General features: G+C 45.7%; 6 protein-coding genes across 7 annotated transcripts; 3 read left to right on the forward strand and 3 right to left on the reverse strand.

Moving 5' to 3' along the window:
* Positions 1-28: 28 nt before the first annotated feature.
* On the reverse strand, positions 29-1,105 carry LOC122612200 (40S ribosomal protein S15). Its single transcript, XM_043785647.1, has 4 exons — positions 1,037-1,105; positions 768-856; positions 478-700; positions 29-220 (listed from the first exon to the last, which is right to left on the reverse strand). Exons 1-4 carry the CDS (start codon positions 1,043-1,045, stop codon positions 95-97), a joined length of 447 nt encoding a protein of 148 aa, XP_043641582.1. The 5' UTR covers positions 1,046-1,105; the 3' UTR covers positions 29-94.
* An 888-nt stretch (positions 1,106-1,993) lies between these two features.
* Positions 1,994-4,184, forward strand: LOC122614126 (serine protease snake). The gene is given in 4 exon segments (XM_043788614.1): positions 1,994-2,255; positions 2,321-2,528; positions 3,275-3,501; positions 3,504-4,184. Coding segments are annotated over 4 exon segments (1,086 nt in total). The 3' UTR covers positions 3,893-4,184.
* A 660-nt stretch (positions 4,185-4,844) lies between these two features.
* Positions 4,845-6,949, reverse strand: LOC122613479. Its single transcript, XM_043787678.1, has 2 exons — positions 6,635-6,949; positions 4,845-5,558 (listed from the first exon to the last, which is right to left on the reverse strand). Exons 1-2 carry the CDS (start codon positions 6,653-6,655, stop codon positions 5,151-5,153), a joined length of 429 nt encoding a protein of 142 aa, XP_043643613.1. The 5' UTR covers positions 6,656-6,949; the 3' UTR covers positions 4,845-5,150.
* A 2,962-nt stretch (positions 6,950-9,911) lies between these two features.
* LOC122613328 (cyclin-dependent kinase 4) lies at positions 9,912-16,368 on the forward strand. 2 transcript variants are annotated; one of them, XM_043787454.1, is made up of 7 exons: positions 9,912-10,026; positions 11,409-11,594; positions 13,762-13,927; positions 15,046-15,181; positions 15,242-15,570; positions 15,632-15,767; positions 15,832-16,368. In XM_043787454.1, exons 2-7 carry the CDS (start codon positions 11,492-11,494, stop codon positions 15,913-15,915), a joined length of 954 nt encoding a protein of 317 aa, XP_043643389.1. In that variant the 5' UTR covers positions 9,912-10,026; positions 11,409-11,491; the 3' UTR covers positions 15,916-16,368. The 2 variants fall into 2 exon arrangements, with proteins under 2 accessions (XP_043643389.1, XP_043643388.1); XM_043787453.1 differs by having other exon boundaries at positions 9,980-10,403.
* A 799-nt stretch (positions 16,369-17,167) lies between these two features.
* Positions 17,168-17,771, forward strand: LOC122613413 (60S acidic ribosomal protein P2). Its single transcript, XM_043787571.1, has one exon. The coding sequence runs from the start codon at positions 17,269-17,271 to the stop codon at positions 17,608-17,610; it is 342 nt and encodes a 113-aa protein (XP_043643506.1). The 5' UTR covers positions 17,168-17,268; the 3' UTR covers positions 17,611-17,771.
* Positions 17,772-18,203: 432 nt separating this feature from the next.
* LOC122613431 (dolichol kinase) lies at positions 18,204-20,329 on the reverse strand. Its single transcript, XM_043787609.1, has 4 exons — positions 20,000-20,329; positions 19,428-19,914; positions 18,706-19,357; positions 18,204-18,581 (listed from the first exon to the last, which is right to left on the reverse strand). Exons 1-4 carry the CDS (start codon positions 20,155-20,157, stop codon positions 18,364-18,366), a joined length of 1,515 nt encoding a protein of 504 aa, XP_043643544.1. The 5' UTR covers positions 20,158-20,329; the 3' UTR covers positions 18,204-18,363.
* Positions 20,330-20,475: the final 146 nt, after the last annotated feature.

Raw genomic sequence — 20,475 nt, forward strand, 5'->3', positions numbered from 1 at the left:
ATTAGAGGGAAAACGCAACGCAGACGGGTGTTCTTATAAAAGTACGTTTCATTTATTCACGCATCATCTCAACAGCCCAGAAGACGAGCAACGCTCACTTCAGAGGAATGAAACGGGAGCTGTGGGTGGCACCGATACCGGGACGACCGTGCTTGACGGGCTTGTAGGTCAGGGCGAACTCGCCCAGGTAGTGACCGATCATCTCGGGCTTGACCTCCACCTGTGGATGGGGAGAATGGAGTTAGTTGTGTGGATCTAGATGGGGACAGTGAGAGGAGAACCTTGTTTCCCAGCTTTCTATCGAGTTTATCAATCACTATGTTCTTGTTCTTGACTCTGCAGAATACGCAGAAGACTGCGTCTAACCAAGATACATGTGGAACAACTTGGCGGGAACAGCGATCTATGTCCCCATCGCTGATAAGGGATTGACACACTACTTTTCCGGAAACAGGTTCTCCTCCGTTTGGTGCTTACCTGTCCGAAGTCCTTGCCGTTGTAGACGCCAATGATGGAGCCGGTCATCTCGGGGACGATGATCATGTTCCTCAGGTGGGTCTTCACGATCTCGGGCTTCTCATTTGGGGGAGCCTCCTTCTTGGCCTTGCGCAGCTTCTTGATCAGAGCCATTGGCTTGCGCTTCAGTCCGCGGGAGAAACGCCTGCGGGCACGGCTGTGCATCAGCTCCACCAGCTGGTTGCTATTTTGGGCGGAAAAATCACGTTTAATGGAAGCTGCATCGGGGGATTTGGGGCTTTGCAACTCACTTGGGCATGTCCAGAAGCTGGTCCAAGTCGACACCACGGTAGGTGAACTTCTTGAAGGTACGCTTCTTCTTCAGATTTTCATCGACTTGCTGAATAGAACGAAAAAAACACCGACATTAGTTTCCATTTAGGCGGAAAATCTCGCTGGAAAACTCCGGAATAACATCAGCAGCCGTGCGGCAAAGTCTTCTAGTTGTGTTTCGTATAGCATTTTGTTCGATTCTCGCACGGATGCCGAGTTTTTCGTTGGATTTTGGATAGATATTTACATCGGCCATCTTTTTTGGTTGCGCACAAAAACGGAAAGAGATTTAAGGTAGTGTGACCGCGCAGACGTACGCAAAAAATACCGGCTGCACAAACAAAATATACTTTAAATACTAGCTTTATATAATTTACATACCGACTTAATACGATATAAACTTGTTGTTCATTCTCAAACTTATTTATTTGTTTTATTAAATAAAATTACAAAACCCGATTACTGGTATGTTTATGGAAACTCCAGTTAACTTATTTTTGATAATTTAATAAAACACAATTTTATGCTGGAAACTATATAGCCGTCTCAAATGTCTTTAAGATCTTGTATATTTTACAGAAAAGTTTTGGTTTAAAATAGATTAATTGCTGATATTCGTTCTTTTCCACAAATTTGTCCATGTGCCACAAACGGTCTGCCTAATTTTAAGTTAGGGTGGATCAAAAAAAAATGTGTTCAATATTATCGATGTTTCCAACCAAACGACTCGTGAAGCAAAAGGTGGCATCATCTCGAGGTGTGTGAATTCGTTAACGAAAAAGTTTAAAAATATTTTTTAAGTGTAAAATAACAAAGCAATAATAATAATAACAAATAATTTAAAAATTACTTAAAGAAAAAATTACTAGGAAGGGAAATACCATTCTTGTACTCCTAAAATCTAATCTTTTTTAAATAGCTGGTTTATATTTATATTCAAATATAAAACAATTTTATTTCACTTCCTAATGAAAGTAACAAGAAAACGCTGTAGAAAGACGACAGGTTGACACAACAATTTTCTATCACTTAAATTTAATTCTTAAGATAAACTTGAGTTGTACAAAAATTAGCAAAATATTTAATTCACAAACATAAATGGCAAAATGGTCTGGATTTTCAAGTCTTATAAGTACTTTTCCGCTTATCAGTTACTTTCCGGCCTTTTTTTCGGAGCTCAGTTTGGAATAAGTCGTCGGCTGCAATGCAAGTGGTTTTTGGGATCCTGCTGATCTTGGCAGCACCACGCAGTCTTGTATCCGAATTCTGCGACAATGGAACGGAGGAGTGCAAGGATCTCAGTGCCACGGACTGTCCGGCGGTGTTCTTCAACCTGCCGCTGATCGGAAGATTTGTGAAGTACTGCGACGAGTTCAACGACATTGTGTGCTGTCCGCTGCCACTCCACATGCAAGCTCAATCGCAGCAGTTCTCCGCAAATATTGGCCTCAGGAGATTCGAGAAGGGTCAGTTTGGGGCTGCACTGCAAACAAATCATTAAACTGTTGAATATAAAACAAATGCTCAACAGAATGCCGTCGCTACAACGAGATAAGAGCTTCTTGCCGCTCCACGCCCCTCATCGTGGGTGGCGCCAAGGCCGCTGGCCGGGAATTCCCCTTCATGGCGCTGCTGGGTCAGCGTGGGAGCAGCTCATCCCACATCGACTGGGACTGCGGCGCCACCATCATCCATCCCAGGTTCGTGCTGACCGCCGCCCACTGCCTGGAAACCAGCGAGTAAGTGGAATGCCATATCACTTGTAAGTTTACTGAAAATAACAGAGTAATCAGGTCGCAGCGCCTAACATAACTAGAAACATGAAAGCTGTATTTAAATAGTAAGCAAAATAGTAAGCAAAAGTTAATAAACTCCTTTAATAGTTTCAACCCTTTCTTTCTTAGTTACGTTCCATTTAACGTTTTTTTAAACTTTAGAATTTATGAAAATATATCTAATTTATGAAAAGAGTTCTAAGCTATTGTATATTGCAGCATATGTATGATATATGAATAACTAGTTATTTATTTTACAACTTGTAAGCTTTAGATATCAGCTTTCATTAATTTAGTGCACTACCTTTTTAATTGAATTTCTTAAAAAATTGTTAACTTGTAGCCAAACACATACACTTAATTTATTTAGAGCTGCCTTTTATTTGTCGCTTAAAAATTTAGTTCAGAAAAACAAAAAATCAGCATAAGTTCGCATCTGATTAGCCAATCTATTCGTCATCGCTAATGTGTTTGCGGCATAAATTAATTTGTACAATGGTATTGTCTAAATATATTATCACAACATAAAAAACCATCATGTTTTAAACATACTGTTTCCCAAAATCTTTCCTACGTGGAAATCGGAAGGCGAAATAATCCAGTTTTGACACTTGATCAATCAAATGCATATAACCTCATCAAACTATCTACTCTTAGTTCTTTCCAACTTAAAAAGTACTTTAATGAACCCTTTTGTTGATCGACTTTAGGACCAAGGAGCAGCGCCTGGATCCCAACTACGATAGCCCCAAGTACGTGGTTAGATTGGGCGAACTGGACTACGAGAGCACCACGGACGACGCCCAGCCGCAGGACTTCCGGGTGGTCAACTACGTGGTGCATCCGGCGTACGGCGAGGACGACGACACGGGCAGTCGCAAGAACGACATTGCCGTGGTGGAGCTGGACAAGGAGGCGACTTTCAGCGAGTACGTGGCACCGCCTGCCTGCCCCTCGACAGCGGCAATGAGCAACTGCAGCTGACAGCCGCCGGCTGGGGAGCCACCTCGGAAGGAGGACGCGCCTCGTCGCATCTGCTCAAGGTGAGCCTGGAGGGATTCGCTGTGACGCAGTGCAGCCAGCGGCTGGAGCAGAAGATCGATGTGCGCACCCAGCTGTGCGCGGGATCGCGGAACAGCAGTGCGGATACTTGTTATGGCGACTCCGGTGGCCCCGTCTTCGTGCAGCACCCCATCTACTCCTGCCTGAAGCAGGTCGTGGGCATCACCTCGTATGGGCTGGTCTGCGGTGTCCAGGGACTGCCCAGTGTGTACACCAAGGTCCATCTGTACACCGACTGGATCGAGAATATCGTGTGGGGCGAGTAGGCCCCTCCAAGTTCAAATATTTGCGCAACTCATTCGCGGCTTCAACTGCGAGGTGCCAACTTCTGTTTGGACTGTTGGTTAATGAAGATTCGATATAAACGAAGATTTGATATAAATGAAGATATTTCATCAATATACATTCTTGCCATTTGATTGCTTATTTTAATCGAGATATTCAATCGAGATATGCAGTGATTGGTTGCAAGTGAACGTGTGCATCATTGGATCATAAATATTTATAGTAAGTATAGTTTATGCCATGTGGCAGCTCACAACTCACTTCCGTGTTTAACTCAGCAAAATACTTTTACTTAAACATTAAAGTGCATAATTACAATACTTTAGGTACCAAAACAATAAAACCTTTGATAGATATCTATCTATATATTCTATCTATTTTCTTTATCTATCTATCTTTCTTTCTATCTATCTATCTACCTATCTATCTATATCTATCTATGTATATAGCTCTCTATCTATCTATCTATCTATCTTTCTATCTATATATCTTTCTATATCTCTAACTATCTATTCTATCTATATATATTATTGGACAGAGCTCAAAATGTACAGCCCGATTTTAATTTGTATTATTTTATAGCTGCCTGCAAGTGACTTTCTTTCCTTAGTAACAATGCTCCAGTATAAGTTGACAACTTCTTTATCAAGAAGCATTAAAAAGAACTGCTGACGCAAGAAAGCGAAAGTCTAAAATATTTCTAAGGATTAAGAACCTTATGACATCACAAGTGCCAATTTCATATGCTAAGTGAATTCAGAGAGTAAAACCTGAACGGGCAGCGTGATTAAAATCCGGCGAAGATCCGGTTAATAGCCTTTCGAGTGCAATGGGACCAGAACTAGATCCCCAGCCGGTCACATGAGTTCAATTCAGTCATTCGCTGATTCTGATAACAGACTGAATAAATATATCCCAGAAAGAAAGAAAGGATTTTATATCCGATTGTTAGCTTTAATCAAACGTCGCGATAACAGGTGGCATAACAAACATCTGGCCTTAAACTACGAGGATGTGGGTGGAGTGCTGGATGGTGGTGTGAATGGGTATATATATTATATAATATTATTTAGATGAGTGCTCTCTCTCTTTTCGTGCTGCAGTGCATTTGACTTAGGGCTAGGACGCATCGAAAGTGGCTAAGTGGCTAAGTGCTAGAGGACCCTGTAGAAGGCCAACCCATCCGGGGCTGGCTGGATGGACACTGGATTGGATTGGACTGGACTGGAGATGAGGAGACTACAGTCGCTGGAAGCGGTTCAGATCGTGGCGCCTCTCGGCGTTCCTCTCCTTGATCTCCTGCTTGCGGATCTCCTGCTGCTTGTACACGAACAGCGGCCGGAAGACGATGGCCCGGCGAGGACGATCCAGGACGAGCTTCTGGGCACCCGCATCCCGGCGCTGGCGCACCGAGTACGGCCGGAAGAGGTTCGACTTGGCCGTGTCGTGGGCGTACAGGGTGCTCAGGAAGTCGAAGTAGGGCTTGGAGCGCAGACTGTCCGGCTGGGCCAGTGGCGATGGACTGTAGTTGAACTGGTTGGGCGTCTCGATGTCCAGCAGGGCGTGTGGCACCTCCTGCTGCTGGGGTGCAGCCAGTGTCGTCATCGTCGTGGTTGCCAGGATAACAAGGCAGGCTAGTGATGCGAACTGCAAGGGAACAAGGAAGAACAGGGCACCAATTTAGTCGGAGGTGTGAATAGTGTGAATAGCTGGTGGAGGCCAGTGGCTGAGCCAAGCGGTGCCAGAGAACCAGAACCTGTCTGCTCTTAGCGCTTATGCTGTGAATTAGCATACAATAATTAATTTAAATTAACCAACTGGCGGAGGAGAAGGGGATGGCATCGGATCGGATCGGATCGGATCGCATCCATGATATAACCGCAATCAAAACTAATTTATAGTCGCACGTAAAATATTCATGAGCACGAATGTGTCTCGAATTTGGTGGGCGTCATCGAGCATGAGCCGATGATCCAAGAATCCGAGAATCCCAGCATCCAGCTGATCTCTAGGCGCCATCCCACCAACCGGATGCACCACTCGCCAATCCCATCTATGCTGGCCAACTAAGGGACTGGGTTTTCATAACTATTCCTGGAAACGCAGCTGAATCAGCTGAATCAGATTGGCTAAGTAAGTGTGCTACGATTTCGGTGGTTTTTCGAATTATGTAAAACCTTAACCGCAGTCAAAACAAATTAATTACAATCATCATTCGGCAGAAGGAGAAGATTCAGATGAAGGTGGTGATGGAGATCGAGATCGAGATGGAGACTGAGACTGCGACTGCGACTGTAACCGGTTGCGTTTCATGTGGTTCAGGGTTAAGAGCTCGACTTTGTAAACGGTATCAAGGCTCCCAGCAGGATGGATGATCTGCGGATGAGCCCAAGATCAAGTGCAAAGCCATCGGCAGCATAAAGCCGACTCTATTTTACGACACTTCCTCATCAAGATGATCACAAGATCGAATCGTATCGAAATGGAAATGAAAATGGAAATAGAAACAGAAACAGATATAGATAGATATGGAGGTAGAAATAGAATAACTTGATTCGATAATGCGTTCGACCTTGTGCGGCGGCGAAAAAATCAGAGTAATTTGTGAATTTTTTGGTTGAAAATGTTAATGTTAATCGGCGAAACACGTTTCTTTGTTGGCCTGTGTGTTTGGCGCACAAAACTGATTGAAATCGCTGCCAAACGCGAGAAACAATACTCACTTGCCAAGTGTACGCAAGCATCTTTGATGGGTATGCGGTATTCGGTATGCGGTTGCGTTTAGTTGCCTAAATTAGTGGAGTATCCTGTTTGGCGTCTGCTTTCACTTGTCACAAGTTCCGATTCGGATTGCAAATTGCAGATTGGAGATTACAGCACTCGCGGAAAGTCGAAACCGTTCTGATCGATCGATCGTCAGTTAGTTTGTTATCAGTGATCGCTTAACACCTTGTTGGCCCCCGGGGCTGTGGATGTGCTCTTGTGGCTCTTGATTCTCGATGCTGTCTCGGCTGAGCTGGCGCTTCAACTGTTCAGAATTTTTGTCACAATTCACTTTTATACGGCCCCCGATCGACGCCTCCGCCAGCCGAACAGGTTTCGAGCCGGGTTTCGCTAAATATTGCCGATATCGCGGCGTGCGTAGCCCCCTGCCGCCAAAAACACCACCAAAAAGATCGGGGGTCCAGTTCCAGTGTTTTGTGGCCAAGTTGCCAAATTGCTGGCACTGGCTGCATTTCCAGCTGGTCGCGTAATTAACGCTTCTGCGGCTTCCCAGGGGTATCAAATCGAACGGAATCAAATGGAATGGAATCACATATGCGTCACATAAGCCGTGTTTGTTTGCGCTTGGCATTAACCGATCCACAATATTCCATATTCAATATTCGATCTTCGATCTTCACTCTTCGGCGGCAACTAATTAAACTTTTTCCATGACGCACTTACTAATCAAGACGACACTAATCCCCCGGAGATCGGATAAACAACGCATAGCCATCGCAGGCATCACAGGATGAGCAACTGGCGCCACAGACACGGAAGCCGCTGGGAAGTCGTAAAGATTTTCGAGATCTATAGCTGTAGAGATCTATAGCTGTAGAGATCTATGGCACTAGAGATCCCTCACAGAGATCACAGAGATCGGAACCAATTCGGAGATCATTATGCGGCCAAGTTATGCAAATCGCTGGGCGGTGACGCATGTCTGTATGCTTGGAGGTTTGGTTGTTTGGGTGCTTGGATGCTTAAATGCTTGGATGCTTGGAAAACTGTCAACCCAGCGCCAAACGACGAGGCACTTGAGCTTGGCTTTCATGCTTGAGGGGCAGGCGTAATCCCAAGGTCGAGTGTTCTTGTTTAATGCCAATGGTAATGAGCCGCGCTCGACTGGATCGGATCTCCGGCTAAGTACCCCTGGCCAAAAAGAAAACCCCCTTCTTGCCGCACGTGATCAGTAGATCAGATCTTGGATCTACGATCTCGAAACTCAGATCCCAGAACTCACATCTCCGATTGATGGTGTTTGGACTGGGACTGCTCGATGCGAAGAGCCAGTGACGTTGTTGGCCAAGTGGCATTAGATCGATTTCATCGATTTCAAGACTCGGATTTGGACTCGTCGCGGCCGTGTCAATGGCCAACCGGTTGCCTCGGCAGACTGCTGCTGGCTGATTTATTCAATTGGCTAACATTTAGCCAAATTGCCCGTCAACACCCCCGAAAAACGGGCTCACTTCAGCTCAACTCAGCTCAGCTCAGAACGGCGTTTCATTTGGGGCTCTTTGTTTGTTTGTTTGCAGCGGTCGATTTGGCATTTTCTTGCGTATTTTTAGCCAAAACGAAACCATTTTGCCCATAATATTTGTACAATAAATATCATTTAATTAGTTTTGTTCGCTCGCAGCCGGTTTGAAACGCAATAAGATTAATCGGCAGACGATAAGCGCCGTCGTCACAGGCCGCCAAAATGTCAGAGAGTGAAAAACAAAATAAAAATACTTATCAGCGACTTGCGTCTATTCGGTGATTGGTATTGGCGATCGCTGATCGGTGAATTTCGGATCCGACCGGATCCTAACGGTACACATAATCCCATTATGCCATTATTCCGGCAAGGTGCTATACATCTATAAGTATAACTAATTCCAATTAAGTAGCTTAACCGATGGCAGCTTCCTCGAGATTTGGTTGTTAAGTGTCTGAAAGCCAAGAAGATGATGATGATTCCCAGAAATCAGCTAGCATTAATTATAGATTCATGATCCATGTTTTCTGGGAAAAGCGAATGAATCAGTTGGGCTCGAATCGGAAATGCAGGTGTTCTAATTGGAAGAGGTATGCTCCACGGCTGGGCGTTGACTTCCGCGGAGGAGTACGACTCACCGAGGTGCTAAGTGGCCAAGATGGGCTGCAGCAATTGAATCACCACAATCCACAATCCCCAAAGGTGAGAAAGGGGCACGTTCCGCCTGCTTGGGAAAGTGATATTTCCATTTCCCACCAACCACATCCGTCCTGTATACTCGCATTCGCATTCTCTGTTTGCCCTTTCACTTTGAGCCGCACTGGCGTACGTCATGCATACTTTAGGTGCCTAAAACTAATACTGATGCTGATACTCACAGATACTCAGTGATACTCATACTGATATTAATGGTAATTAACACTTGGCTGACTTCGTCACCGTGCTCTAATTTGATTTGGCCACTAATTAATGGCGCTTTTTCCCCAAAAACATGGAAATTTTCGCCAATCCAATTGGTAACATCATTGATGAGGTTGTGCGTTTCACAATGTTTGTTTTCAAATTTACGCGGGTCACTGATCGAGCTTTATTCGAATTCGAATCAAGCGGCGCTGCCAGACTGTTGAAATTCAAAGGCAACGCTTCCACTCACAGCTGCTTGAGTAACTTTCGACATTCAACTAATGTCAATAAATTATACATTCAATGAGTGAGTTTATCGCCGCGTTGAGTGCAAATTTATTTATGGCTCCAATCTTCATAATTTAAGCACTTAATTCGAGAATATTCGTATTTTGCTAGGTAATTAAAATTTAAGTTTACCAATCCAAGAAATAATAAAAAATAACAGCTAAAAGTCAATGACACACGTGTTAAGAGCTTCTAATTGTATTCCTTAAATATAATTTGTTCACGATATTAAATCGAACACTGCACTTTTAAGCATTAAACTTTTTTTTAAGAAAAATAAATAAATAAAGTAAATATTTTTGAAAAGTATACTTTTTATTAACAGAATAATCAAAAATGAGGGCATGTTACCAGAACTCAATAACAGTTGTTGTGCACTATTTTATGTTATCAAAGTGGAACAACATTTCAAATAACACAAGCCACACTTAAAAAAAAACGATCGAAATGAGTGCAACAATTTGAATCACTAACGGTCGCAGATAACAATTTCGAAATTAACGGTTAACCGATTTGCCGGCTACAGCGCACTGTTAGCCGCCGTCTGTGGGCCAACAGCGCGCGATAGCAGGCCAAGAGAAACCGCTGTTATTCGCCGCCGCGAATATCGTAATCGCTTAAAACTGTTTTCAGAGAGCACTTCAACATTTCATGCAATTTCAGTTCTTACGAATATTGGTAAAAATTTATAAATCGCTGTTTTAAAAACTTAATTAAAGTGCTGCTGCCGCGCAACTGACCGTGTTCGCACCGAAATTCGTGTCGCGTTACTCTGTTCGTGCGGTTCTTGCTGGATTATCAACAAATGTCAAAATTTCAATTTCGTCAAGGCGAATAAAAATCGTATATGAACACATATATACCTGCGTCTGTGTGTGTTTACCACCCGGTTTGTGTGTGTGTGTGTGCGTGTGTGTGAAGATCACTTAGCGGCGTGCGTGTGTGTGAGTGCGAGTCTCTGGGCAAATAAAAAACACATTTTTTTAATATTTAACTAATATTTCGCACAAAAGCCGACCACGGCAACATTGGCATTGGAGTACACCGGAAAAAAAGTAAAGCGAAGCCCATAGTTTCCTTATCAGCAGAACGGTCACACACACAGCGAGCGAGGGAGGAAGAGTGGAAGAGAGGGGGCGAAGATTAGTGCAACAAAAACCAATAACTATTTCAGATTTATACACCTCGTAATGCCAATTCCCAATGCTTTCCGCGAATTCTACCCACTCTCTTTGTCATAACGTTTGTGCTGTTGCTGTTGCTGTTATTCTTGTTGCCTGTTGTCGTTTGTTATTGTTGTTGCGCCTGTCTCGCGATTAGAATTAATTGACAAATGGCAGCAACAAAATATTCGGGTTCTTTTTGTGCGGTGCCTGTGCCGTGCACTGGCAGAAAAGTGGTAGCACTTCAGATAAGAGCGACTAGGCTAGCCACTTTCACACTTTCCCAACTTTCCCAACACGACAGTAGACCACCAGTATGGCGTCCACAGTCATCCCCAAGCGAGAGTAACAGGATGCACGAACGAGGCGGCAAAAGGGAGACGGCGAGCAGCAGCACGCAGAGAAAAAAGAACATGAATTAATCATAACTAGTGTTGGCGTTCTGCGATCGGTTACACATAAAAAATAAAAAACTACAACTACAGTGTGTACAAATGGACGAAAACACTAAACGCGGTTCAACGACCGCCGCTAGTTGTAGTTGTCCATGTGTTTCGCTGCTCGGTTTTCGATTCTTGGTTCTTGGTTCTCAGTTCTCGGAGATAGAAAATAGAAAAGCATAGCAGAGCATATAGCCAGACTTTTTAGTTTTGTGTTTTTTTTTTGTTTTTTTTTTCGGGCCCATTAGCACCTGTCACACCAGTCTTTATCGCCAGTTTCGGGGCTATCTAGAAAAAAAGAAAAGCAACAGGTATGGAATCAGGTAAGGCCCGCCCTCTCCCTCGCTCGCACTCTTCCTCTCTCCCTCTCTCTCTGTGTGTGTGAACTATCGCAAGGACATATCGATACGCGACTCGCAGATCGATAACCAGAGACCAAACACCCCTTCACTTCCAGTTGGTGCAATTAACGGTGAACCAAAGGTGTCACATAACCGGAATATCAGAGGAATACGGAGTAACGCGTGGAAATCCAGCTACATGTCCCTCTCACGCCAGCTGAAGCGGCAGAAAATGTCCCAGGGGAAGAAGTTCGGCGACGGCGATCCCTTCAACTACCAGGAGCTGAACATCATCGGCGAAGGTGAGCGCTTTTCCCAGTTAGATGGTAGTAGCAAGTGGTGTGTGGTAGTGGTAGTGCTTTGTGGTATGAGGTATATGGTATGTGTTACTGGATGCTTTGTTGTTGGGATAGGTCGGCGCTTCAAAGGGGGCTCCGTCTTCCCAACGATTTCACTTTAGTTTGCCTACAAGATTGGTTTTACTATTTGCTTTTGCTACGGCTTACATTTATTTATGACCTATTAGGAGTCCCGCTTTCATTATGAAGCTGATACACCGCACTGAAATGAGTTTGTAGCGCATTTGGCAAGTGCACTTGACCGAACGCTTTGGCAGCCAAGACTAATGGAGCGTGGAAAATCGGCGAAAAGGGGAAATATGGGATGTGATGACCATGAAAAACTCCCCTGTTTCAGCGCCTTCACCTTTTTCCTGCATACTTTTCGGTTCACTCTCTCGGCAGACCACGTGTTTCTGCCCCATCAGGTGAACTGAACACAAATCGATTCCAGATCGACGATCGAACAAGTGGCCCATGGTCTTGGTTTTCTTGGGGGCAGCAATTACGATCGCTTGTTCGCTGTAAATAAAGCCCAAATCAATTGCGTCATTGAGCGAATGCTAATGATGGATGTTGTTACTGGTTTTCACGCGAGTCATGGGGCAGAGGGGCTGGTTGGGGGAGGGGGCTAAATGCCGGAAGGTAAACCATTCATGAAGCCCTTCCCCTTCCCCTACCCCTTACCCCTTCACCACCGCGCAACCAGTGGCATTTCATCTGTTATACAACACACACAGTCTTAAGTTTTCGGCTGTCTGTGCGCATTCATTCAATTATTGCCCCCTGCCATTCGCTTTCGCTCCAAGCTCTCATTGTTGCTGCTGCTTGGTTTTTGTGTTTTTTGGGTTTTTGTTTTCTGTGCGCAATTTTCGAGTTTATTTGTATATTTGTATATTTTTTGACAATTCCAAATGGAGAGCTACTGGCTAGCCGACGTCGCAAACGAGTCGATGGCAAAGTCGAGCTCTCGGCCTTGTGTGGTGACTGTCGCAACAGCGGCACAGTGCACAAGCCAGGTGGTCGGTCTGGAGGCAGAGACCCCAGGGAAAACCTCCCTCCCACCTCCCCAGTGCCATTTATTTCGGGTATCTGTTTCTCTATCTGTATCTGTATCTGTATCTGCTGTATTTGTATCTGCTGTATCTGTATCTGTATCTGTATGTCAGTGTCAACCGAAATAGCCGGTGTCTGCTCGCTTTCCTCCCCACGCATGTCTCTGTCCGTCTGTCCGTTCGCTCGCCGTCTGTCCGTCCGTCCGTCCGTTTGTCCGTACGGGTGATAAATTTCCGGTGACAACATTTAGTCGCTGGCATTTGATTCTGATTGGGAATTGCTCGTCTCTTGTCCGCTTTCTCCTTCCGCGCACATGGCAAATATGAAGATCACTTCGTACCTGACACACCGCAGTATTTCATGTCGCATGTGTGTACGCATTTTCTATGCGATAAGTAGTCTGAATTTCGTGCAATATTTTGACTCATTTCGAGTGTATAATGCTGGCTAGTTTATGCATTAAGAGTAACCATATTAGTACGATTCCTGGGGTAATATGCCCTTGTTTACTCATTCTGCGGATCATAATATAAAGGCAGCAGTCTGGAAAGAACATAGAAGCATCTACATGATGGTATCATTCATTATTCATTATGCGAGGCCTTTGTAAAGAGTTCTTCAGCTACCGCTTTCAATCGCTTCGATCGCAAGGCTAAAAATACAATGATGAATATGAAAAGTATAAATATACCATAATGATATGTCGAAGCTAAGTGGCCCCTTTGTTATGCCCATCGATGCCAAATTGATGATCGAAGTTGGAGCAGCTTTTCTCTCAGTGCCTCTCTGATTTCTGCAATAGGAATATGAGTAGGAAAAGGAATAGTGGGTAGATATCTGCAATCAGCGGGCATTTCTGGCATTTCTAGCCCATCTTATCGGCACAGCTGACTTTGGCCTTTTATTCCCACTTTTATTTCGTACCTTGTGCGAATTTTCGCCACTTTTAGGCACTCTTTCTTATCTGGCCTTGCCTTTGCGTTTTTTCCCCACCCGTTTTGTGCGCCTTTTCGCGTCTGATTAGCATTTGATGCGCGATTCTGATCCGATTTTGTGTTTGATTTGTACTCATCAGGTGCCTATGGAACGGTCTACAGAGCCCGGGATGTGATCACCGGGAACATTGTGGCGCTGAAGAAGGTGCGCATATCGCTGAACGAGAATGGAGTGCCCATGTCCACACTGCGCGAAATCTCGCTGCTGAAGCAGCTGAATGCCAGCAATCATGCGAATATTGTCAAGTGAGTATGCCAGGTGCCTCAGGTGCCAGAGGGAGTTACGTGCTTTTTGTAGATCAAATCGCTTGCACATTGCTGTTTAGGGGGCTGTTTGTGATGTGTTATCACGCGCCATTGGGGCCAAGTGGCGCCCCAACTATTTGAAAAAGTAATTTAGAAAGAGCCGATTCGCAATGTCAGTGCGCTTCTGGTTATCTTTGCACGGTATAGCCGTAATATTCAGTCGATTTGGAAGGCGAAGCGGGGAGCTGTACGACTCCAAGGCCCCTCGCCCCCTTCAGAACGCCCACGCTTCTGGCATATGCCAGTCAAGCAACTCTGCTCCCGCTGATAACGCAGTCGTCACTGCAGTTGGGGTTTTTTTGTATTGGCGTTTAGTCATTTGCTGCGGCCGTTAGCGATTTGAATTAACAGAGGTCGATAACCACATGTTGCTGTCGCCGTTATCGATCTGCGCTCTCGCTTGAGCAGCGCTTTAGCAGCGAGAGAGCGCGACAGTGTCCGAATGTCGTATGTACAAGGAGAGAGAGAGAGAGAGTGATTTCGCGCAACAGAATGTTAAGTTAAGTTGCAGATGGCTACAATGTTGCAGCTGTTATTTTGTTCGGAGCCAAAGGTATTTTTTAGCGGTTGGAGGGGAACAGACTGGCAAAAGAAGAAATCATTGGTAAAATTGCCTTTAAGTATTTAACTGAATTTACACAAGTCCAGCGTGCAAGTTGCCACAGAAAGTGAAACTGTTGATGGCTTCAAAAAAAATGCGCAGCTTTAAGCAATTCAAAGGCAATGTTAAAATAACTGCCTTACTTATAGCATAACAGAATGCTAAAGTAGCTCTGCTCTGTTACCTTTTAACATTTTGCCGCTGGCAGAAAACGATCTTCAGCCGCTCTTACTGCGCTCTCTTTGCCTCTTCGATCGCCATGTGCGCATGTGTTTGTCGCGAGTGCTTCGCGTAGTTCCCGAAACGAGCAAAGTATGGCCGATGGCGCCACCAGAGCCAGCAGCATTTTATAACACATTTTCTATATCTCTCAACATTTCCCCACAGTCATTTCACGTCTCACTCTGTCGCACACAGTTTAAACATACAGATGCTCTTCCCCTCCTTTTCTCCACAGACTGTACGAAGTATGCCAGTTCCTGGAGCGCGACGGCCAACTGCTGATTCTGCTGGTGTTCGAGCATGTGGAGCAGGATCTCTCGGATCTGATAGATAGGCTGCCCAAGTCGGGCATGTCGCCGCCCACAATTCAGGTGAGATCATAAAACTTTATAATATGCTCTATAATATATTATAATATGTGATGCTTACAGCGCCTTTCGAGGGAACTGCTGACCGGTGTGGACTTCTTACACTCACACCGCATCATCCACCGGGATCTGAAGCCGCAGAACCTGCTGGTCTCCTCGCAGGGCCACCTTAAGATCGCCGACTTTGGCCTGGCCAAGACGTACGGATCGGAGATGAAGCTCACCTCCGTGGTGGTCACCTTGTGGTACCGCGCACCCGAAGTCCTCCTCGCCCAGCCCTACAACAGCACCGTGGACATCTGGAGTGCCGCCTGCATCATCTTCGAGATGTTCAACCGGCGCGCTCTGTTCCCTGGCACCTCCGAGAAGAATCAGCTGGACCGCATCTTCGAGTAAGTGCCTCGTAGTCCTCCCATATCCAAGATTTGATTGTATATATGGGATCTTTCGCAGACTCACTGGCAGACCCACCGAACAGCAGTGGCCGCAGACCATTTCCGTTGCCCTGGAACACTTTCCCCAGCGGCATCCAAAGAGACCTAAAGACTTTTGCCCACAGCTCTGCAAGTACGCCGATGATCTGCTGAATGTGAGTGTAAATGAGTATGAGTACTCGCATCTAGACTAACGCATACCCTTTGTTCCTCCCCCAGAAAATGCTTTCCTACGACCTCCATCTGCGACCATCCGCCTTGGCCTGCTTGGAGCACGACTACTTCCAGCAGGAGCCCCTATAGTCCTGCAGCCCAGAAGGATAATGGATAGTGGATAGTGATGGAGAGTGGAAGTGGACTGATCATTGCGGCCGCGCTTCGTTCTTGTTACAATGTTCCTTTAAGTGCAGTGAAGCACTTTGTTTATTTTTTCGCGACAGTCCAGTTATTGTGTCCGGATACGGTTACGGATACGGATATCCGGTTACGGATATACGAAGTAAACAATACCTTAATATGTTTGTAGTCGTAAGCTAAGTGTAAAAATCATTGTCGCGTCGTGTGAATTCTACTGCCGATCAACTAACTGCCGATGACCATTACATGTGAAGCGATTCTCGAGGGCGTTTTGGGGCCCTCCAAATCGAAATGTGATACACAAAGTTCAGGAATGCATTATACAATTTCAAAATTTTGTACAACAACAATCATTTATATATGCAATTATATATACAGCATACAATTTGAGTGCTCTCATGTCTTCTTGTCTCCAATTTATTTCGGCGTGCGATTTACACTTGAAGGGGTCTTAAAGAATAATTAAAATTGTTAGCATTAAAATATCTGAGATATCCAATTTCTTGATAAACTTCTAAAAAATAATTTAATTTTTAAAGTTTGAAGCCTATTCGAATTTTATGATAGTTAAAGTATGTACATGTAAAAATAACAACTAAAGTCCACTGTTAAAAACATCGCAATGTTAACCATCGATAAGCTATCGCACGAGAAGTTAACTTTGCCCATCTTTAGTTCCGTCTCTTAACTTACGATCACTCTCATTTTGCTCTCTTACTAGCACTTAACAGTCGTTCACACCACACTTAACAGAACCGATTCAATTGGTGTATGTCAATGCTAAGTGTGATATTAAAAAGTTATTACAGTAAAGCTGAAATTTAAAATTACTTGGAATACTAAACTAAGAGTTCATGCCTAGATACATTTAAGTTTAACCAACTGTAAAAGGGAAGCAAATCCCACTGTTACGATAGCCAAGTTCACAACCCACTGTTGCAAATGATAGGATTTCCATGCTGTGAAAACGGTCATATTATTTTGCTGATATAAATACTTTTTAGTCATACAAATATAAAGATAAAAAGCACACAAATAATTCAACCGAATTGTATTGCTAAAAATTGTATTTGAGAGGCAAAAATTATAATTACTTATCGATAAAATGGTTCATTAGGGGCATTGCCAGCATCAGACATGGTATATTTTGGTATTTATGGCGCAGCTGGTATTTTCGAGCCTTGAGCGCGCAGCCACACTGACTTCCGCCTCTTTTTCGACGACAACTTGCGAAGGAAAGTTGTGTTTTTCGTACATTTTGCCAATTCACGTTTCGTGTCAAGAACCCAAGACTTAAACATGCGTTACGTGGCTGCTTACCTTCTGGCCGTCCTCGGTGGCAAGGACTCCCCCGCCAACGCCGACCTGGAGAAGATCCTCAGCTCTGTGGGCATTGAGGTCGACGCTGAGCGCCTGACCAAGGTCATCAAGGAGCTGGCTGGCAAGAGCATCGAGGACCTCATCAAGGAGGGACGCGAGAAGCTCTCCTCGATGCCGGTGGGCGGCGGTGGTGCCGTCGCTGCCGCTGATGCCGCACCCGCTGCCGCCGCCGGTGGCGACAAGAAGGAGGCCAAGAAGGAAGAGAAGAAGGAGGAGTCCGAGTCTGAGGACGACGACATGGGCTTCGCTCTCTTCGAATAAGCGGTTGAATGGGCGAATATTCTGTGCAGCACACTTGCAAGGCGGGAAAAGCAGCGTCGTTCTGGAGCAGCACTGGGCAGTCTACACACTAGTCTAGCAGCCATCCGTTGACCATTTCTACGTAATAAAAATCAGCAGTGTTTGCACTTTATATAAACCAAGTGGAATTGTGTTTTTTGTGCCGTTCACGCGGTTATTTTCATGGATTTTGCTTTCCCCATAACAGTGGACCCACGTGTTGGCTAACATTCTGCTAGACGGCCGCGGAGTGGAGTATGTTAACTTAACAGTCGGCGGGTGCCCTGTTAGCCAGCTCATTCTAATTGGATATACAAGCAAACTTTGGAAATATGGTCTAAAATTCTTATTGGGAAATTCCGAACTAATTTTTAGCTCTTGTGAGTAGCAAAGTAGATGTCGGACTTGAAAAACTATGAAATTATTATGATTATGACTCAGGAGGGTAAATATACATAGGTGCCTATATAATATAACAATAATCCCACTTATAGTGCAAGTGTTTGCTTAGAAATGTAGTTTAGACATTTTCAGAAGTTGATTTCTTTAAAATCCCATAGAAAACGACTACAGAATGGTGATAAGGAAAGTAGTTTTATAAACTTTCTTATTAAACAATTTGATTGGTTCATACTGAACCAAAGGGCTCTCTAGACTGGGTTAAACCGCGCAATTTTATATATAAATAAAACGAGGAATGCACACTATAACTAATTTACATCAATAAGCATACAATTAGGCCAGGCCCACAATGGTATAGAATATCAGGGGCAGGACCAGGTTGTCCACCTGGTCGGTGAATGCCTCCACCAAAGCCGAGTTCAGTGCTGCGAAAATGGTGGCGAACCACTTGGCCTGGCTCATGGCCACCAAGCCGGTAGTCTCCAGCAGCCAGACGGCTATAAGAATGGACACGACGAACGCGATGGTGCCCTCCAGGGATCGGGAAGATCCTGAAAGTATGACACATGTATTCAAATAGAATCTTATATATGCGGATGAACCAATTGAAAGGGCAGTGTCTCTCAAAGTATAAATATCTTGAGTTAAGACTGACAAATACGTAAGTATACTTACTTCCCCACTTGTTGCGTCCCAGCTTAGAACCCACCACACTGGCTGCAGTGTCTCCCACGCCGACTGCTAGAATCCCCGAGAGCAAGGCCAGGGTATTGCCGCCCGAGCACGGACATGGGGTCATCCAAATGGGCATTGAGCAGCCGATGAGCAAGCAGAACGGAGTCAAAGCCAGCTCTCCGGCGTCCTTTTCGTCCTTGAATGTGCTGAAGGCCACAGCTAGTCTGTCGGCGAACGGCGGAATCTTCAGCAGACGCAGCAGCTCCAGGACCACAAAAGCAGCCAGCGCCACGCCAGTGGCCAAGTACAGCAGGGCGCACTCAAAGATTAGTCCGGGGATGTAGACCATAACAATCAGCAGGTGGAAGATCTTGCGCACGCGTGTGTTGGCCTTCGCGGAGCTGCCAATTTGCCAGGAGACAGTAAGGCAAGTTAGCACAACCAGCAGCATGTAGAAGGCCAGGATAGTCAGTCTCTCGCCATCCCGGAGCAGAAACTGCACGAGTGCCAGCAGAGGAAGAGGTCGCGTCACCGGCATACAGGTGACGGCCAGAAGGAGCAGCACCGTCCACATGTAGAAGCGGAGCGGCTTCCTCAGCGATGGGAACAGGACGAGTGCCACGCAGAAGAGCAGCAGGCAAAACAGGGCATTCTGTAGATCCAAGATAAGCGGATTAGTGAAAGCTTGTAGCATTATACTTATCACTCATAGTCCTACATACCACCATGATCATGTCGAGCGTCTCGAACTCATCGCTTGGCCAGGAACCGCCGCAGAAGAAGCCACCTAGCCGGTGGATGGCACTCAACGTGAAGAGCACCAGTCCCTGGACAAAAACGGAGGCTTCTCCATAGGTGAAGCATCGCTGGAAGCCTCGCAGCGTGTAGATATAGATTTGCTGATATGCAGAGGTCATCACGAAACCGACGACTATGGCGAAGGTCAGCGAGGTGTCCACCAGCAGGTAGAAGCTCAAGCTGGTGGCCACTCCGGGCAGCAGGCTCACCAGGCATTTAACCAAGATGCCCGTCTTCACAAAGGCGTAGATGAAGAAGCACAGAGTTTCGATGGCCATGCCGCCGGCGGCCACCGTGAGGAGCCACTGCATCCTGGCCTGCTCCTTGCATGCCGGCGTGGCGTGCAACAGGCGAACGACGAAGGCCAGCGGCAGTAGCAGACATAACCAGCCGCCGGGTCCGGCATTGGGCCTTCGGAAGGGTCAGATTAGATTACAGATAAGGCGGAACTTTGGACTCGCCCTGGAGAGCCGACTCTGTGGCAGCACTGACTCACCTAGGCGCCATGGCCTTGAGGCTGAAGACATCCGTGCGCTGGGTGCTCCGTCGCTGGTGGCGCACCGCGCCCAATCCGCTGGACTGGCTGTCCGTGGAGCAGCCGACGGAGTCCGAGTCCGATTCGGAGTGCTCACTGTCCGTTGCTGGGCTCCGCATTCTCGGCTGGCTCAATACATGACTTCTCTGAACTCGCAAGGCGTTTGTGTGTCCGCCAAATGGGTCAAGGTGCGGAGAAAAGCCCTCGCTTTTCCTGCCAACTTCGGCCAATTGGAGCTGTTTGGGATGCACTGGACCAGCTGGTCGTGCGCTGTTGTTTTTGCTGTTGTTGTTGGGGAACTGTTGATTCGGGTTTGGGATGCACTTGGGTATTTGAAGGCGTGCACTGGTGAGGTCACACTAAACGCGAGAGGCGATGTGACCAGATACTAGGAAGTTCGGTGGGAAATTCAAAAACTTAAACCTTTAATTAATGAA

Source organism: Drosophila teissieri, chromosome 2R, assembly GCF_016746235.2.
Source record: "Drosophila teissieri strain GT53w chromosome 2R, Prin_Dtei_1.1, whole genome shotgun sequence".
Taxonomy (NCBI): Eukaryota; Metazoa; Arthropoda; class Insecta; order Diptera; family Drosophilidae; genus Drosophila; species Drosophila teissieri.